Raw genomic sequence first — 21158 nt, forward strand, 5'->3', positions numbered from 1 at the left:
AATCTACACAGCAGCCTTATTTGCAATTGTCAAATGTGGAAGCAACCAAAGGGTTCATCAACGGGTGGATGAATTAATAAAATATGCTATATATATGTATATAGCATAATTCCACTATATGGAATTCAGCCCTAAAAAATGAGGAAATCCTGACACATGCTATAATGTGGATAACCTTGAGGACAAGGTGTTAAGTGAAAGAAGGCAGTCACAAAAAGACAAATACTGTATGACTCCACTTATGTGAGGTATCCAGAGCAGCCAAATTCACAGAAAGAGAGTAGAAGGGCTGTTATCAGGGACTGGGGAGAAGGAAAAGTGTGGAATTATTGCTTAATGCATATAGTTTCAGTTTTGCAAAATGAACAAGTCCTGGAGGTTGATTGTACAACAGTGTGAACATACTGAACAATACTGAACTGTAGACTTAAAAACAGTGAAGGTGGTAAATTCTGTGCTATGTGAATTTTCCACAGCAAAAAACAAATGCTTTTTTCCAAGCCCCATATCCCACAAACCTGTCCAAAAACTTCTTCGTTAACAGTGAAAGTGAGGTCTAGGATATCTGTGATGTTGTTGTCCTTCATCCATTGCAAACTCTGGTGGAACTCCTCATCCAAATATTCCAGGTCACTCAAATCACAGGGCCTGGATGCATTCCAAGGGTGAAAGGTAAACAGGTTGTTAAACAAACAGCTGCCCAGACCTGGCTAAAGCAACACAGACCGATTCTAACAATTTGGTACTTTTGAATATACTGATGAATCTTTGTAGTTCATTCAATGCTTTTTTTTTTTTTGAAATGACAATAATAAATATGGGATAATTATTGACTCATGAACTCTTGATGGCAATTGGAGAAAAGTTTTAGAAAACATTTTAAAACAAACTAAGTTTTAGATTAATTCTACTTAGTGTAATATAAAGTTTGTAATCTTACTGTAATTATTTATATAAACGGATTCATATCCATTATATGATGTTATAATAATCTCCTATGCTTACATAAAAGCTCCAAATGCCTTTTTATTGTACTAAAAGGTTTATGTGATATGTAAGCACTCAGAAAAGCAAACAAAGAGGAACGGTTAGGGCAAAACAGGGACAGAGTGAGAGGTGCCAGGGAAGCTGGCATCTCCTGTTCTCAGATGGGGCTGGGTAGACCATGGCCCACAATAACACACTTACAGTCTCAGGAGTGCCTTATAGAAGGGCCTCGTGAAGAAGGCATCGAGAAGGTACTGATGGATCAAAGCCAGGCCTAGGATACGACCACTAAACCTGAACCTGGAACACAGACAAGGCAGAGAAATTTAAGGGCAGGTGGAAATTTATATTGTTAAAAATTATTTGTATTTGTATTTAATGTGTTTCCTGATAGTACTCATTGTAAGAGGCTCAAGGAATTTGCCAACTGATGACACAAGGGAGGTACCCATTCTCCTTCTCCTCATTCTTTACCATAAACAATGCCTAGGTACTTGGTATGTGTGAAAGCAACTCTCCTCTCTCCCCCAAGTACCAGAATAGAGTCATTATGCTGGAATCCTCTTCTCAGAATTGATAGCATGGGGACCCGAGAGAAGAAACACACTGATAAAGAAGTCTGGAACCCTAGATAAACAGTCCACATTGAACCCAGGGAGGACCTGAACCCAAGGACATAGAAAGTTTTCTGGACCATACGTCCTTATCTATTCAAGCATTCCAGAGATACCACCTGAAGGTCTAATGTGTGGCCAATACATACCGGGAGGTAGAGGATTTGAGTGGGGTCATACATGGCAGTTGTGCTCACATTCGGTAGGAAGAGTTACAGGGAATCACATTTTGGTAAGGATAAGCTGAGCCTACATTGCTATTTAATATTGCCAGCCACATACACACAAAGAATGGATCTCTGCTGGGAAGAACGGGTCCTGTAGATCTGGTTACCTCCAGATGTAAGGGCTTTTAATAATTTAAATTCTTGGGGCAAATCCTGGGATTTTTTTTTTTAATATCCTGGAATTTGTGCTAATAACCTGCTTGACTGAGTGCTGAGTCTCCCTGGGGCTTGATCCCATTGTTGTCCTGCTCCTAAACCAGATTTTTGTCTGGTTCGTCTAGCATACTGGTTCCCTCACCGTGTGGGCCTTGCCCATCTCTGGATCCTACCTCCAATACAGGGGTCTCCCTGGCCTCTTTCCATCTAATTAGATTTTCACCTAACTGTAGATTTAGTTGTGACTTTGATCAGATCCTCTTACTTGGAATTTTCAACTAATTCATCTCTACTACCTTTCGTGACACTCTTTTCAGACTCACAAGATTTCTTACTCTAGAACTACTTTAAAAATTATTAAAATGAATAGATCATCTGATCCTATAGAATGAGCATAATTATCAATAACTCTTCAAATTGACATATTTCAAGTGATCAATTCTATTTGCAGGAAATAATATACAAATATCAATGTACGAATATTACTGACTGAAGAGATTAGAGGCAAAGGAAATCTCAGTGAAGGTGCTATGGGTGCACCGTGCGTGGGGGATCTTGTAGGAAATCAGATGTCTTAGAGTCCTTGAGGTCAGCGTGCCCCACTAGTGCTTCATCCCTCAGCGGTCTCTCCTGACCAGCTCACTACCTGACCAGTCCCCCACATGGTGACCACAATCCTGTGTATACAAACACAGTTTACTTCTACCCCAGTTGAGGCTTACCCACTCTAACTGGACTCTAAGCATTACAGCTGATCCTTCTAGCATGATGATGGGGTTGTAACCATGCAGATGGAGATGATCAAAACACCCAAAGCAGAAAGAGAGCAAACATCAACACAGGTGCCTGGCCAAGTACCCTCCTCACTTAGAGCTGGCCCCCAAGGGCCTACTAAAGAAAAATTGTAATCTTAGCAGGTAGTAGGTATCCACAGATAGGGAGCAGATGAAAATATTATACAAGAACACAATTTTCAGCTCAATGTTAAAAAATGAAATATTTCAATGAATCGTAAATTTTCTAACAAAATATAAATTATTCAACTATTCAAGAAGAAGCAGAAAACTTAAATAGACAAATAACCACCGAATGAACTAGAAGACTATAAGGAAAAAGGACTACATACAAAATTGATGGTGAGACTAGATACACACATACACATGTTTAAAAACATGTTTGTTTCTTTCAAACCCTCCATGGATAGAAAACCCCTTTGCTATTTATATAGTTCCAGAAATCAGAAAAGGATAGAAAACTCCGTAATTCATCATTATGAGCTACCATCATCACAAAATGGAATCTAGCAAAGAGCAAAAGAAAGAAAACTAAAGATATTTAACTCATACATTAAAAAAAAAACAACCCATAATTAAAACACCAGAACCTACCAATTCATTCCCAGAACAATGAGAAGTGATTAAAGATATTTGATTTTAGGAAACTGAGGACAGTTTAATATTAGGTATTGTTATTAAAATAAATTATGAAATCAAAAGACAAAAACATATGACTTTTGTTGTTGAGAGAAGCTGGTTACTTGATAATATCTGCCATCAATTTCCAAGGAAAAAATCTTTGTTGTAAAGCAGGAATAGAAGACTGCTTCCTTCCCATAATGAGGAGCATCTATCTCAGCGCCCTATTTAACAGTAAAAATGCAGAAGGAGGCTGCTGACCAGCACCCTTTACAATATGCTCTCAGCTCCGCTGACTGCTATTACTTATGAGTGAAAAATTGGAAACAGATTGGAAATAACTTTCAATGAATGTCTATTGGGCCAACACATGTTACTCACGTTATCTTCCTGACTCTTGCAACAGCTCTATTTTCACGATTCTAGCTCTCTTCATTTCATAAACTAAGAAATTGAGGGTCCATAATTAGCCCCGAGCAAGTGGTAGGGTGAGAACACCAATGCCTATCTGCCTCACACCAGATCACGCCCTTCCCTTTGTGTCCGTTTGGAGAAGTTGAACAGTAGAGAAGTTAATCCTCTGGTCTAGGGTCCAGGTTGCCTGGCCTATGATCTCATGCAAAGACTTAACTACCTGGTCTCCATTTCCTCTTCTGGAAAACTGCACTCTTTAAATGATAGTATTATCTTATTTTATGTTGGCTTCCAGCACCGACTTCTGCTAATTAGAAATACTTTGGCTCAAATAAACTTCAATTACCTTAAGCCAAGGAGGAGTTTCTTTTATTTTTTTTAAAGATTTTATTTATATTCATGGGAGACACTTACATACACACACAGAGAGAGAGAGAGAGAGAGAGAGAGAGAGAGAGCACGGTAGAGACACAGGCAGAGGGAGAAGCAGGATCCCTGCAGGGAGCCCGATGTGGGACTCGATCCTGGGTCTCCAGGGAGGAAGGTGGCGCTAAACCGCTGAGCCACCCGGGATGCCCGGGGAAATTTTTTACAACTCCCTGGTGATATCTCATGGAATTTGGGGTCATGGATGCAGTGCGTGTCAGGAAGATGAGGGACCTGAGTGACCTCATTCTCCCTTGTCCACCTTCTCCCCTTGGCTCCTCTCTTTGCACATCTGCTCCTTTCTTCTCTATGTCAATACTTCCTATGGTTTTCATCCTCAAGAGACCAACTTGACCCTCTCTGACCCGGGTCCAAGGTTCCAGCACGATTCCTTGCTTGTTGCAACTCAGGTTGGCTGCCCACCCTGGACCAACCATCAGTGATCAGGAAAGCAAGGTCTGGGGAGGAATCTCCGGGTTTGGTGTCTTGCCCAGTGCTGTGCAGTGAGGAGCACCGCTGCCTACCTCTCAACAAGGGGCTGCGACCAGATGGAGTGCAGCAGATGGCATGGCTTCTAGTACAGGAGACTTGCAATGCAGACCACCGATACACAGTTGTTTATTTGCTTTGAATGGGTAGATCATAAGACGGAATTTCTTCTTCTTCTTTTTTTTAGAAATATCATTAAATCATTTACTCAGTAACAACACTTAGTAGATAACAGAAACACACTGCACATACTCATTTCCCATTTGGCCTGAATAAGTAGTTTTGCTACACAATGCCTTCCTAATATAAGTTTTTCTATGGCCAGGGAAAACAGCATTTTAAATAGTTCATAAGATGGAATTTCTAAAGACAAAAGTATACTGGTTTCACGGGCTGATGTGGGCCACTAGTAAGCCCTCGATATTTTTCTGAAGGTGTGCAAGCAATCCAGGATAATGTGGTTTGGCTTTACATAAACACAGACAGGATGGCTCAGAGCCAGACCAATATACACAGTAAACTATATTTCAGAGCAATGAACTATGATCTGGGATGTGTTTATGTAAAGCACAATCCAATTGTACAATTCAAGTCGCTTAAAAAAACATAGATTGGAATGGAAAACCTTTACCCGTTGATGAATTGCCATGGTGCATAATTTCATTTATGAGAAAACATCTTCTAGTAATTTTGCACTTCCTTTGTTTATCTCACTTAGCTTGAACAATTACTTGTTGGGAAATTGATTGCACTCGTTACCAACGTGTAGGAATTATGAAATAGAAAGAAATTATGTTTCTTTAGCCTCTGTATTGATAATTGAAGACATTGTGCACATAACTGAAGCAAAAAAGTTTATGTTTTGACCGAAATTACTTGGCACAAAGAGGTTTTTCTTTTTTTAAGATTTTATTTATGAGAGACAGAGAGAGAGGGACTAAGTGTGAGTGTGTGGAAGGGCAGAGGAGGAGGGAGAGGGATTAGTAGACTCTGTGTTGAGTGCAGAGCCTAGCGTAGGGCTCAATCTCAGGACTGCAAGATCATGACCTGAGCTGAAATCAAAAGTTGGACACCCAACCAGCTGAGCTACCCAGGTGCCCCACAAATAAAGGGTTTTATGGACAAATAAAAGTAAGTCCCTACAGAGGTAGCCAACTGTGCCTTCTCTGCCTATGGGTGTTCATGTGTCACTTTGATATCCAGGCTCCAGGGTCCCCAGTTGCAGGGCCCCCATGTGTGAACTCGCAGGACCTCTGTTCCTCTTTCTTCACCAGGGGCCCCGCGAGAAGTCTCGGCTGATACTGCAGGCCAGCCTGGCTCACAGTGTGACACTATTCCTCCTTTTCTGGGCTGCCATTCTTGAAGCCATACTGCTCTCAGCACATCCCAGAAATGGTTGAAGTGCTGCATGTTCTGGTGCCACTGCCATCAATCCCCGGGATGCCGCTGCCCGAGATGTGCTCTTTGGAGCGGCTTAAGTTCATTTTTATGTTGCTGATAGGGAACAGCTCCTTGTATTGATCTGCTCTGTTAGAGGGACTTCACAGCAGAGTTGCTAGGGACCTGAGAGTTTACTAGGATTCCTCTTTTTTTTTTTTCCCCAAAGATTTTATTTATTTATTCATGAAAGACACACGGAGAGAGACAGAAACACAGGCAGAGGGAGAAGCAGGCTCAGCAAGGGGAGCCCAATGTGGGACTCAATCCCAGGACCCCAGAATCATGACCTGAGCCAAAGGCAGATACTCAACTGCTGAGCCACCCAGTGTCCTTAGGATTCCTTTTAAAGTTTACTCACTGTCCTTCAGTCCCTAGGCTGGCAAAGTCATGGTGGACCTAAGGAGCAGCTACTACTCCTCATTCAGAGCTCAATCTCAGGCTCGCTGGCCCCTCTGGCTTGCTGCGCCATTCTTCTGCTTCTCTTGAGCTGTATTATTTCTGAGGACCCCAGATTCCCTGCTCACACTTGCTTTCTGTTGGCTCCCCTTTGCAAGCATATCAGACATGCCCACATGTGTTCGATTCCAATGGGGGGCACCATTCAACTTCTCTTCACAGGAGGGGCCTCAGGCCCCAGGTAAATCAGCAGATGCACATGCAGACAGCATGGAAGTGTTGAGGACATGAGAAGATAAGGCATGTCCTCTGACTACATGTACCAGACCTGTCTAAATCTGCATGTCACCTACACCATGGCAGGTCCCTCTGAGACCCTTCCCTGGTACTAGATGGTTGGTCTCAATCTTTTCTCCATTCCAGCCACCTGAAGGATACAATACTCTGATGGGTCAGGAATGGGGCCTCCCTCCATCAGTAATCCTCAAGTCTGGAGAAGAGAGAGTTTCCTTCTGGCTCCACCTTGGGTATAATATGAAAACTCCCCAGGATATTCCAATACGCCATCACCCTAAGATGTATTCCTGATCCTCTAAAAACACATAAACCATATTTTCCTATTTATTTACTGGTCAGAGATTAATCCACAGAAACCCATTTGGACCTAAGACATCACAAAAATAAGATCAAGATAGCAAAATACCAAGAACTCCACATTTAATAGGAAAAAAATCTTCTTTTGAGAGTCAGTCAACTATGGGTCTCATTGTTGAGAAGGCATGGTCTGTTTTCCTTCAGGGGTAAGAATGTGGATGGTTCACAGTTAACGTTTCTCAACCTAACCCCACCAACCCTGTGATTTGTAGGAACAATCCCTGGACTCTAAGTTCTTTTCATATCCTTGATTTTCCATGTGTTGCAAGTTTTGGTTTTTTGGTATCATCAACCCTTATCCTCCTGGCAAGGAAAACAAAACAAAACAAAACAGAATTGGATATTTTTTAGTGTAAAGAAAAATACACACAGCATAGAAAGTATTAAATAAAAGTACATCAACTCCGTCACATGAGGCACTCTTGTGGACCGTGATGGGTCTTTCTCCTGCATATCAGTTGGTGAGCACCGACACTTTGTGTCTGTGAATGGGGCAGCCTTGCCGCTCCTGCTTCTCTGCAGCTTCCTCTTTTCACACCACAGGGCAGCACAGATACCCTCACATATATGCAAATATAGGGTTTCATCGTGTTATTTAGATAAACTTGCAAAGTATTTCATTTCATAAATGTTCTTCTCTTGGTGTGGCCCTTCCTGCTCTGATGGAAACCTAAGTGGTTTTCATCTTTATCCATCTGCTCATAGGTTTTGGGGGAGGCAGCATGCAGCCAGTTAACTCTGGGACCATCAGAGGACTTCTGTAATGGGCAGATGTCACTCTTCAGTCATCCTCAATAACAGCTCACCAAATATCTGGAGGATGAACTGACATTGCCTCTGATGAAAGCAACTGCAGCCACTTTGAGTTTTCATAAAGACATGGAAGGAGATTATGGCAGGAGATACGAAAGGAACCAAAGTTACTGGCAAGGATTTATCTCAGTTTCATCTGAGCTTTGTACATTTCAGTGAGTTTAAAAGGTAATGAATGGAGTTTCACACATTTCTGGCACATCTTCCCACGTTGTTTGAAGGCCCAACAAAGACTTGACTCTCTCCTTGAATGTATTACTGTTTGTTGACTCATTACCGTGTGCCGCTGGCCAATAATCCCAAACAAGTAGTGTGGTGGGAAAGACAAAATTGCAAGTTCTAAGGTCACGCTGCCTCAGTTTAACTCCTCTGACCTGTGTGACTTTGGGCAAACTGCTAAACATCCAAGGACCTCAGTTTACTCATCTGCAAAATGGGGGTCATAATGTTGTATAGGGCAAGGGCTAAAACACAAAAGACTTTGCCCAGGGACTAGTGGAGGTCAGTCCACCTGAGTGTTTAATAGACACCATGTACACACTGGCATGCCTCTCCCTTAGAACCCAGGGCCTACCCCACGCTGGACTGAAGGGTGAGAATGTGGACTGGGCCAGTGGACTAGCCGGCAGTTGGCTGCTGCTACAGAACTACAAGCTTTTGCTCTGCTTACACACAACATTCACAGATCACAATGCCTGGCACAGGTAAGGGACCCCATCAAGGTTTGTTGACTTGAAGTAAATTAAAAATGCTCATCTGATTTTGTCCCAGGGGAGCACTACTATACCAGCCTACTGAAAATTTCTGCAACATCATATACTATTTGATGCCCGTCTGATTGGGTTAATTGCTCACATTTCCAATATCGCTAGAGGTCTCCGTTCAGGAAGACAGAACGACTGAGCTGCAGAGGAGACTGGGTGACTGGATCAGCATATGGAAGGACGCGGCAAATGTTTTACACCAAGACACCAACGCAGTAGCAGGCTTCTCTCTCCCTCCCACTCCCTCTTCGATCTGTCCAGTGGGACTTTCCATGGGAATCTGTTTTCGTAAGGGGTAGTATGTAATGATTTCACAGCGTATTTTTCAAATGATTCTTTAAACAAAAGCAGTTTGCTCAATGGCAAACAATTCAGTCAGGAAGTTAGGGAGAGGAATTTCTTGTTTACAGGCTGGATTTATGGAAGGGAAAGCAGATGGCTTGACAAGTGAAGGAAATAAGACCTAATGATACCCTGGAAGGACATTTTGGAGAGTGAAACAAAATACTCTCAAAAACCTTTAATTAATCCCTTGATATGAAAGTGATATAAAATGGAATAAAACCCTCAGTGTAGCACCAGGTAATATGCCAAGTCAAAAAGGTTCTGCTGTGGTGTATCTGGTAGTTTGACCCCCTGGCATTAAACATGGGCCCCTAATAGTTGTTGCAAGGTGTCTCTGAGTTTGGTGATCTTCTCAGTCTTGCCCTGCAAGCCTTCAGTCTCCCTCTGTGCGACTCTGGTTGCTGGATCTTCTGATGCAATACCACTCAGCATCAGAGAGACCCCTGGCATCAGCTTCAGCCTTGAAAGACCCAAAGCTGACCCTATCTTCTGGCCTTCCTGCCTGGACCGCTGATCAGATGGTATATTGAGAGCAGCAAAGAGGCTGGACACTTGGTGATAATATGTTTGGCTCTTGGTGCCTCTGGTGAGGGGATGGAGGCTGCAGCTGATGTTTGAGCATCTGGCAGGGAATGGAGGTCTGCTAAATCTTGTACACAGTTCATGGACTTTGGAGGCCTTTGGAGGTCACAGCATGTTGTGGAGCACAAACCTGTCCAGACCAGCACTGTACTGGCAAGTACCAGGGGTTCAAATACATTTTGCTGAGTCAACGAATGAGGCCAGAGTGCTGCTAAAACTGCACTGATGCCTGAATGCCCCATCTCGACGGCCTGCCTCCCAAGCTATGACTCTGTTATTGCACCTACCTGTGCATTGCCTGTCACCTGCAGACTGACAGCAGGTGGTTTGTGTCAGCTGAATTCTAGAAGGCTCTCTCTATAGCAGCCATGCTTTCTCTTCCTGCTACTTTCTAGATCATCCTAGGTCACTGCTTCCCTGGCAATTGGCAGGACTTTGCAGGGGTTAAGGACCTTTGTGACTCCCAAAACAATAGAGCTGGTTCCTCAACTATAGCACTATTAACTGTTGCTGTCCTTTGCACTTGAAGACGTATGACACTACCTGTGGTTTTCCCCCCTAGATGCCAGTACCAGTTGTGATAGCCCAACCTGTCTCCAGACATTGCTCAATGTCCTTTGGAGGGGGTGAGGGCAAAGCCACCCTTTTGGGGGAAGAATACACAAATCTAGGTGATTATAGTCTCCTTTCTAACTGACTCATAGGCACCACTTGCCTCTCCTGGGCCTCCCGAGGCAATGAAAGTCACCAATCTCAAGGCTTTATGCTCCACTCTGCAATACCTGAGCAATTTTCCACCATTCCTAGAATAGCTAAGTATACCTTCCTACTCCACCAAATATAATTTTAGATTCCTACCAGAAACTTGGCCTTTATGTTTCTCTTGGGGAAAAGATGGGAGGCAAGAGTGATTCCTCCCAAATACACCAGGCTGTGTCATCTTTTCTGAGGGGATGATGCTTGATCTGAATTATGGAAAGGAGTGAGCCTCAAGGAGAATGGGTATTCTAAGCTGGGGGAATAGCAATGTCCAATGTGGAAGACATATAATTTGTTTGAATAACAGAGAAGAGAGCAATTGGACTGGACCCCAGACAGAGAAAGGGAGGAGGATAGAACATGAGTTTGGAGAGACACCCAGGGAACAGAACATCAGAGGTGGCAGTCCCTGGTAAGGACTTTGGAATTTATCCAAAGCTTATTGAGAATCCACTGGAGGTTTCATGTAGGGTCTATGAATGAACTGACTGATGTGTTAAAATGATCATTCTGGATGCTGCATGGAGAGAGGTGAGTCTGGCAAGAGTGGAAGCAGAGAGACCAGTTTAGAGGTTCCTGCAGAGGTCCAGATGGGAGGTGACGGTAGCTTACATTAGGGTCGTGATAGTGGGGGCAATGAAGTCAGATTCAGGATGTATTTTCGTGATAGGGACAAGAGGACTTGCTGATGGACTGGATGGGAGATGTGAGAAAAAGAGAGGCACCAAAGACAGTCCATGGTCTTGGACCAGGGCAATTGTGTAGATGGTGGTGCCACTTACCAAGTTGGGAAACACCAGAAGAGAAGGTTGCATAAAAAACTTGAGAGTTCTCCTTCAGACATACTAAGTTTGATAGGCTCATTAAATATCTGGGTAGAGCTGTTGGGTAGGCAGCTGTATCACTGAGTCAGTATTTCTGGGGACAGGGCCTGGCTGCAGATGTTAATGTGAGGGTTGGCAGGATGTAGATTGGATTTGAAGCTATGCAGCTGGACAAGACTTCCCCAAAGAAATAGGTGCAGATAGAGAGGTGGACCAAGGGCTGAGAATTTGTAACACTCACAGATCTGGAAGATGAGGAGGGACAATAAAATCAACTGAGAAGGAATGACAATGAGGTTGGAGAGGAACCAAGAGAGTGCATCTGAGATCAGGTAATAAGAGGTCTGAGAATTACCCACTGGATTTGGCAACCTTGATGAGAGCTGTTTCCATGGAGGTAAAGGGGAGGAAAGGCTGGCTGGAGAGGATGGGAGAAAAGGAAGTGGAGAACGTGAGCAGATAACTCTTTGTATGAATTTGTCTCTCAGGGGGAGTGGTAAATTGCAGTTGTAGGTGGAGGAGGGTGTGACATCAAACGAGGGTTGGGTTTGTTTTTCAAAGGTGAGAGAAATTATATACCGTGTGTTCGTGCATTTTCATTTCAACAAATTTACCGATTGTCCACCATGTGCCAGGTGTGTACAAAGATGTCAACGGTAAACATTCATTTTGAAGAGTTTACAGGACAGGAGTGGGGTAGACAGAACAATGCAGCAATTCAATGCCAGGTAAGATGGGCTGTAGAAAAGTACACAGGGTGTGTGCAAACACAGAAGAAGGACACTTGCTGATTTGGAAGGGATTAAATCTAGGCTGGGTTCCTGGAGGAAGTGATGACTGAGGTGAGCTTTAATGAGTGAGTAGAAATTAGATCACTCAAGGCAGGGAAGGGCTTTCCAAGAAAATAAAATCACATGAGGAAAGAGGCAGGGAATAGAATGGAATGTGTTTAGAGTAGCATGCAATTCACGATGACTAGAGCATAAAGAGCAAGGAGCGGCAAGATTGGGCTGAAGAAAGAGGAAGTGGGAGGTCTTGGAAGGTCTCATTTTCCATGCCAACAGGCTCAGCTTTTAAATCATAGAGAATGGGGACCTACTGAAGGGTTTCAGCAAGAGAGTGATATACTTGGTTTGACATTTAAGAAATCAGTCTGCAGTCATGTGAAGGATGGATGCGAGGAGAAGGGCAGATTGGAGAGTGTATTACAGTATGTTCAGGTCGTTGTGAGAAAATTTTGGAGGTGAAAAGGTCAGGACATGGAGCTTTATGTGAGCAGAAGGAGCTGTGAGGGATGGCAGGAAGTCGCCATGGGAGAGATTAGATAGAGGTTAACTTGGAGGAGGATCAAGATAAAGATGTTTAATAGGTGTTTGGATAAAAGAGTTTGCAGCTCAACAGAGAGGTGAGGCTAAAAATATAGCTTTAGGATTTATACTGCAAGATGGAGAGAACTTTATAAAACAGTAAACTTTGATTCTATTGTTAAATTTTATATAGACTTGCATCTATCTTTCCATCCATCCATCTAACTGTCCATCAAATTGCATGGAAGGACTCGAGTCAAAAATATTTTTTTAAAGATTAATTTATTTGAGAGAGCAGGGGGAGGGGCAAGGGGAGAGAGTGGGGGGGTGGGGAGAGGTAGTTCCAAGCAAACTCCTCAATGAGTCCGGAGCCCAACATCAGGACCTGATCTCACAACCCTGAGATCATGATCTGAGCTGAAACCAAGAGTTGGACACTTAACAGACTATGACATCCAGGCGCCCCTCAAGTCAAAATATTAATAATATTTATTTCTGTGTGAAGATATTTCCTTATGAGAATTAAATTTCTTACAATGAATGCATATTATTGACGTGATAATATTATATATGTTTATTTACACATAAAACATGTAAGTAAAAGTTTCCATTAAGATAAAAAGTGATAATTGTTCACTGGGTTTGTTGATTAGGTGGTCTCTGCTGCTCATGGAAAGGGTAGTTTTGGTGATGAATCCTGACATCGGATTCAATAGGAGAAGTGAACAGGGGAAAGGAGCCATAACCAGAGGAGGAAGTAAAAATATAAAGACAGATAAGAAAGAGAAAACTCCTGGAGTAAGGGCACGGAGGATATGGGAGAAGATGGATCCAGAGCCTAAGTGGAAGTCTCTTTTGAACAGGAAAAGGGTGATGCTGGGAACGTGTCAGCACTGGGTATTTGTAATTGGGGTGTGAAACTGAGGTGGTCACCTCAGTGTTTCTCCTTGAGTGGGATCTGAAGTCACCTCCTCAAAGTGAAGGAGTCTATTCGGCAGGGGCCTTCAGGACAGTGGAATGGAAGATGCATCAGTCAAAGGACTGGTGAGCTTTTTTTGGGAACCTGCTGAGGTCAGAGAGTATGAATTAGGATTGTACCATCTCTCAGAATTATTTCATTTTGTTTGGTGCTAGAGGTACAGGAAACAGCTCTGGCACTGAATGTGGGAGAGCGCATTATGACATTGATCCAAGGTGGCGTTTTGCCCATCAGATGGAGTGCAAGCATGGAGGCCTGGGGTGAAGGAAGCCGTGCCAGATGGGAAGGAGATGGCGAATCTGAGGTGCAAATGAAGTTGGTGAGCAGCTGTGGTAGGGGGAGGAGGTGGGAACGCTGGCTGTAGAATGATTGATGGTGGGATTGTAGATTTTTCAGTTTCAGATATGGCACAGTTTGGGGTGATAATGAGGCTGGGAGGGCCACTGTGGGAGCAGGTGGTCAGAGTAGAATGTAGGTCAAGGCCCCTGGGGTAAGTGGATGAAGTCTATTCTCTACACCCACCTTTATCCAGATAATGTTTCAAGGAATGTGTAAAGAATCCCCTCCCTCACATCTCCAGAGCTGCTTAAATACTGCAGATGCAAGGCATGATTTTTATTTGGTTTTCATAGTTCCTTGTGTGAGGAAACAGTGTTGCAATGAGCTGAGAAAACTTGAAATTTTCTTCATCTGCCATGAAAGAGACTGCCAACACAAGATAATGACAGGATATTATCTTCTGATTGCTAATTAGCAACTGAAATGAATGTCTAGCCCTGATGCCTGCCAAGTGCCCGCTATTAATATCAGCCCTGCAGGGGGCAAACAAGTAAGAACGGCGATGCTTGTTCCTCAATATGGCGGCCAAAGGAGTGACTCCTTTTTTAGAGAAAGCTAAAGTGGGTTGTGCCTGTAGTGGGTTGACTGTTGGTCCCCAAGAAGGTATGTCTGCTTCCTAAACCCTGGAACTTGTGAGTGGAAAAAGGTCTTTGTGCATATGATTAAGGGTCTCAAGATGAGATCATCTTGGATTGTTCACATGGGCCCTAAATTCACTGACAAATGTCCTTATTAGAGACAGAAGAGAAGATACAGAAAAAGAGGGAGAGGCCAAGACAGACGCAGAGTCAGAGAATGATGCAGCCACAAGCCAAGAAATTCTCAGAGCCACCAGCAGCTGAATCAGATATGGAAGGATTCTCTAGAGGCTTTGGAGGGAGCGTGTCTTTGCCAACACCTTGACTTTGGGCTTCTGGCTTCCAACTCTGAGAATACCGAGTTTGTGATAATTTGGTATGGCCACCAGAAGAAAGCAATATAGAACACAAATATAGAATCCAAAAATCCTCTTTAGTTTTCTGGAATGCTTCTCAACGAGTGTATCACTATGTAGTTTGTAAGTTGATCCACTAAACTCATATATTTCATTTCATGCAAGAGGAGAATATATCTAATTTCGGATGAGACCCAGAGTCTGGTTCCATGCCCAGAATTACGTAGAAAAGTTGATCAGAAAGGGCTGCTTGCCTGGATAACTAAAATGCTCTGAAATCTACTATATCCTCATCTAACTGAGTAATCCAGGAAAGTGTAGGTTTAAAAGTTCTTAATTATCTGAGCCACACAAAGCAGAGACCATAGGGGAGCAATGTCACTGTGCTCCAAGCAGAATCCATGATGCCTTATTGACCCTTTGAATGATGTGTCCCTCTCTTGCCTGTGACTCATTAAGCAATGCACAGTATTTCACTAAAAGGGTAAAAAGAAAACAATCAGTTTGACACATCCTAAACAACTTCTAGGCCTGCCTGCCTTCCTTCTGACAAATCATAATGAGGTGCCTACCATTTTTGAGGAACTGGGCTAGTAGTTGGGCTACTTTGAAAACACGACAGACAAGCCTCCCAAGCTCCCATGGAGTATATTGTCTAGTGAATTATTAGGGGTCAGGAAATTATTAGACTCACTGAAGCCTCAACTTCAATGACATTCTATAATTTTCATGAGATTGGCAAAATAATGCTGGCTCTGACAATATCAAGTTCTTAAGCTACAGAGGTACTGATGTAACTAGGGTAGTGGGACTACTTGAAGCTATTTAAGTCATTGGTTCTTTTTAAAAACATTTTAAAAATTATTTTATTTTATTTATTTATTCATGAGAGAGAGAGAGAGAGAGAGAGAGAGAGAGAGAGGCAGAGACACAGGCAGAGGGAGAAGCAGGCTCTGTGCAGGGAGCCCGATATGGGACTCAATCCTGTGACCCCAGGATTACACCCTGGGCCAAAGGCAGGTGCTAAACTGCTGAGCCACCCAGGGATCCCCAAGTAATTGGTTCTGAATTAACTGTAATGATAGAGGGAGAGTATGGGAAACATAAATAAAAAAAAAATAAAAAATAAATGTGATATTGAGGTTTGCAACTATGACTATTAACTATGACTAAATAGTTTTGCAACTATTTGACTTTACTGTTTTGAAGATTTATCCACTGACTGTACTTTTCTTTAGATAACAGAATTAATTGATATTCTTTGGAATTAGAACATAAAAAGACAAAGTCCCTGGCAGTCTGGATAGTAAGTAAGGAAAGCCAGTCTTGGAACCTACCTTTGTTATTCATCATCTGAAAACTCTAAGCCCTTCTTGACTCTTTTTTTGCCCTTGAAGATCCCAAGGTCCCAAGATCTGTGCCCACCCCATGCCTGGGGATCTGTGTCCTGGATCATATCATACACCTCCCTGAAGTCTAGAGTGATTCGCATGTATCTTTCACAATGATATTCTTGATCATTAGGTTTGTCTGTCTGTACTTTCTCAGGATCACTGGGATCCCTTGATCCTCTTCTCAACTTGATTAAGGTTAAACACCTGTCCCTGGTTCAACTCTGCAAATGCCATTCTCGACACCTTTTTTTCAGAATAGTATACTCAACTTAAGAAATCCGTTCTATGTGGTTTACATTGTCCTGACCCTCCAATCATTCCAGCTTCTGCTGCTGTCAAACTCCACCCTTCCCACTGCTCTGAATATACATTTCCTCTCATGAGATTGAGGCTAAACCAAAAAATAAATCTATATTTTCACATAGTTTTTATTTTTAAAACCTCTTCCAATAGGATGTAGTTGACTCTGTTAATTCTATTTGGTATTTTTTTTTAAATTCTATTTGGTATTAAGGCAAATCAGAAAATGAACAAATTTCATGGAAAGTGCATCTTTCAGTGATTTAAACGATACCTCCAACTTTGTTAATATTTATACTTAGAAAGAATAAAGTTTAGGGATTTCTCAGCCATGATATTTGCCACATATGCTAATTTATTCCTGGGCTTGACATTGTTACTAGAGTGCTCTCCTTTCCTTGGTCTTCAAAGGAAACTTTTAAGGTGGGCAGCATTGATTCCTACTTATTTAATCAGGCCATAATAAATGTATTCATAAAAAAGAGTCATGTAATCAAAGCATAATTTTCAATCCCCACTCATATGTATGCTGAAGTAACATAATGTAAATAGTCTGGTCAAATTAATTAACTGTGATTCTTCCAAAAGCCTTTTTCAGTTTAAATCCTAATACACCAGGGAAATCAAGAGAATAAGTCAATGGCAACTCCCATCCCTGTGCAGCAATGAGCTTCTTTATCCCTCTACCAACAGCTGATTATACAAAATCTGCTCTAATTTCTTTTCCAAAAATATAAGTGTACAGGAGAGCAAAGGTGAAACGAGAGCCTGAAAACCCAGATCTTCTTTTTGGTGGGAACTTTTATTTCCTTTTAAGTCCTTTCAATTTTACGTCTACACGGGCATGTCACAGCTTCTTCACACTTCTCATCTACAAATAAGGGATAATAATGCTAAAATTTGCTTACCTACCTCATGGGAAAATTAAAAAGAAGAGTAATTTAATGTTAATAGGTTCTTTGAAGATGAAAAGCACTTCATAATTGCTAAGTTCTATTCTACTTTATAAACCTATCTCAAAGATATTCCTCTTTCCTTATGCTCATAACCATTATTAATTAAAAATAATTATCCTTTCTCAACCTCATTATTTAAGTGCACACAATATTTATGATGTTCCCATACAACATATGTTTCTGTGCCTTTACCCAATATTATTGCCTTCGTTTTTGGATCTTTATGTTTTCTAACATCTCACATATTGGTAAATTGAGCAAAAATCTGTTGCTTCTGCCTGTGGTGAATTCATTTCTCTGGTGAAAACCTCATGAACACCTAGCTTTCTTCTTCTCACGGTCTCTGAGGGCACTTGAAGCTGCCAGCATCCACAGCAGTGTTTCTCCAAGCCGGGAGACCCTTCTACTGGCATCAGAATCCCTGGGGTGCTTGTTAAAACGCAGGTGCCCAGAGAGCAGACTCTGTGAGTGGGTTGTGGAAATCTGCATTTAAAACAAGTTCTGCGGTTGCCAACTAAAGAGAATCACTAACTCCAAAGCCCTCATCCTTTTTTTGAACTGGAAAAAAAAATGCTCTGAAAGTCAGAAGTGGAGTTTTGTCTTAGGCATCAATCATTGTATTTGATGCACAGACAGGGGAGCAGGGATGGAGTGTAAAGGCCTGTCTCTTCTTGGAGCACCTGGGTGGCTCAGTTAGTTAAGCATCTGCCTTTGGCTCAGGTCATGATCCCGGGGTCCTGGGATGAAGCCTCCTGTTGGGCTCCCTGCTCAGCGGGGAGCCTGCTTCTCCCTCTACCCCTGTCTGTCACTCCCCCTGCTTGTGTTTCCTCTCTCTCTCTGTGTCAAACCAATAAATAAAATCTTAAAAAAAAAAGGACCCGTCTCTTCTCAAAGCAGAGGATATGAAGTGGCCTGCAGGGCCTCCTCTCAGCCCACTTACCAGCAGCCACATGCACCTGTCTTGCTACCTTCCACTACAATAAATAGGGGAGGGGTTCTTCTTCTTTGCCAAAGCCAATCCCCTTCACATGCCAGCCTCAAGTGCGCATCTGCAACCTACACCTGTTAGCTCTGCACCTCCAGCCAGAAAGAGGTTGCTATCCCAGTTAGGACCTTCTCTCATTTTCATCACTAGAGTGTGACAGGTCGTCTTCCCTCCTGCCCAAGATGGGCTCTTGTCCCATCAATTTCTTGCTCTCTCTTATAACGGGGGTCTTTGTTTCTCTTCTTACATTGTCTCCTTAAAAAAACTTACACGCTTCTCACTGCTCCACACAGCAAGGCTCCCAGAAAGAGCCATTTTTAAGGCTATTGATTGCTAATATAAACTTTTTAAATTGAAGTATGACTTACACACAATATCCTACTAGTTTCAGGTATTTGTCATAGTAATTCGGTATTTTTATATATTACAAAATGCTCACCCCGGTAAGTCTAGTTATCATCTATCACCATACAATGTTATTAGAGCATCATTGACTGTCCTCTCTATGCTGTGTACTACATCCCCATAACTTACGTAAGCAGAACTCCCTTTAGAAATTGAACACACAGTGCAAACAGCAGGGGCAAGTGCCAACAATAATGACATCCTTGCTATGGAGCTGTTCTGGAACAGGTGTTAGGAAAGTGGAGTTTTGGTTCTTTGCAGCTCCCAGTCCTCTAGCAGGGTGACATGTCCCTTCTTGCTCCCATCCCATGCCCAGCATTGTTTTCTTTCCCTCTGCTTGGTGCACATTCCTACCAGCTGAGTACAGGATTTGGCCTCAAGCTAGTCTCTCATCTCCACAGTGAGTGGTGGGTTGGACTTGGCCCTGGCAATCCCACTAGTGGTTGCTCTGTAATTGCTCCCTTCTGGTCTACAGAAAACTGAGACATGGTACCTGGCCCTCCTGCACAGATGCAGGCCTGCTGGAAGGGAGAAGGTGGCCTACTGGGCAGGTGACATCACTCGGCCTAAGAGAACTGCCTGCCTGCAACCCTCCTAAGGAACTCCACATGAATCCTGATTTCTGAGAAGCATGGCCTCTCTCTAGGCTTTGTCCCGGAGTCCAGGAGGCAAGTGTCCTGGAAACAAGTGATTAAAGCAACTGGGAGGCTCTCTTCTGGATGGACTAGAAAGAATCAGAACATGTAGTCAGGGGCCTGGCTGCACCGAGGCTCTTGCGGGGTCCCTGCTCAGAGGCTGGGTTATATGGATCCGGTAACCAAAGATGTCCCAAAAAAATGACTTATTCCAATGTTGAACATATTTTTACGATACTATACACTTGCAGAAATATTCTTTATCCTGCAGAAATGTGGCTGCCCTTGTTGAGCCATGCGACACTTTCCTTTCCCAACCCCTTTCCATATGGGAACATCAAAGCAGAGGTTCTCAACAGGGAGACGTCTGCCTCCTAGGAGACATCTGGGTTGTCACAACTGGGGATGGTGGTGGTGACGCGACGGTACCTTGTGAACAGAGGCTAGGGACACTGCTAAACATCCTACAACACACGGGGCAGTCCCTACAACAAAGAATTATCTGGCCCCAAATGTCGATAGTGCTGAGGTTGAGAAACTGCAGATCAAAGGAACCAGTCTAGCTCTCTCTCGCACCTTCTGATGTCCCTGTAAAATATCAAGGACGGAATGATAGCATCTAATTTAAGTATGGATGAGGTGCCAGTCACTTTTGCTGTGTCTTTACAACCAGCCTGCAGAATAGGCACTGTTACCTCAAGGAAGCTGAGATTCAGGTAGATTAAGAAAACTGCCCGGGTTCACACAGCAGTGAAGAGCTGGAGTAGGAATTTACACCCAGGTGTGCCAGGCTCTGAAGTCATCCCCTCTTGCTGGGTGGCACCCTGCCTCAGGAGCTGGAATGCTGCCTCTGTGCCAGAAACCACACTGGGTGCAAAGGGCAAAGACGAAAAGGTGTTGCCAGATTCAGTTTCAAAACTAACACAAATCTCTACAACGCGAAGACCTGGGAGGGAGAAGAAGGATCTGAGTGGGCAAGTGGGCAGCCACCCAGCTCTTGGTGGAGACTGGCTCTACTTTCTTTGTTCTAGACACTAGGATTGAATGTGAATTCCACTGGCAAGCAGTTCCAGTTAAAAGTGTTTGAACAACTTTGTTTCTTAAAGAACTCAAGAGAAGTTGAGGTTGTTTTTCAGAAGAAAGTCCAGGAAAGAAATATCTTAAGTGGACTTTAAAGGGGCTGGGTGGGCGGGGGGGGACCCATACGATTGAGAGGAGAGGGACAGGGGAAAAATAGGGAGCACGGAGAGTGGATCGCAGCCCTGGGAGACACAGGGGGAGGACGAGGGAGCGCTGGCCAGGAGAGGCAGATGGGGTCTCAAGGCCAGAGGCCTCAGGCCTCAGGCTAGCCTGAGCATCCGAGGAATCTGGACTTCATTCTGTAGACAGTGGGGATTAGTAAAGATTTTTGTGCTGAGTAATGGGGTGAGGGGTGGCAGAAAGTGAAGAGGAAGAGTGAAGAGAAAGGAAGAGGCCAGGTTGGGAGAGCCAGGTAGCAGCACGTACACGCAGCGTTCATACTACGTGAGCCAGAGGAGGCTCACTGCCAGGCAATCCGTGTGCCCAGCACAAGTCCCAGGGGTGGGAGTGCACAGAGGACTTCAGGTTTGAGACATGCT

General features: G+C 43.3%; 1 protein-coding gene across 1 annotated transcript in view; it reads right to left on the bottom strand.

The window, feature by feature from the left end:
- HECW1 (HECT, C2 and WW domain containing E3 ubiquitin protein ligase 1) overlaps positions 1 to 21158 on the bottom strand; it is a 440869-nt gene that overhangs the window by 20092 nt on the left and 399619 nt on the right. The window contains exons 24-25 of the mRNA XM_041773230.1: positions 1189 to 1287; positions 519 to 648 (exon numbers count right to left, since the gene is read on the bottom strand). Coding sequence (XP_041629164.1) covers positions 519 to 648; positions 1189 to 1287 — 229 coding nt within the window. The remainder of the gene's footprint in view (positions 1 to 518; positions 649 to 1188; positions 1288 to 21158) is intronic.

The sequence above is a fragment of the Vulpes lagopus genome, chromosome 11 (genome assembly GCF_018345385.1).
Source record: "Vulpes lagopus strain Blue_001 chromosome 11, ASM1834538v1, whole genome shotgun sequence".
NCBI classification, from domain to species: Eukaryota; Metazoa; Chordata; class Mammalia; order Carnivora; family Canidae; genus Vulpes; species Vulpes lagopus.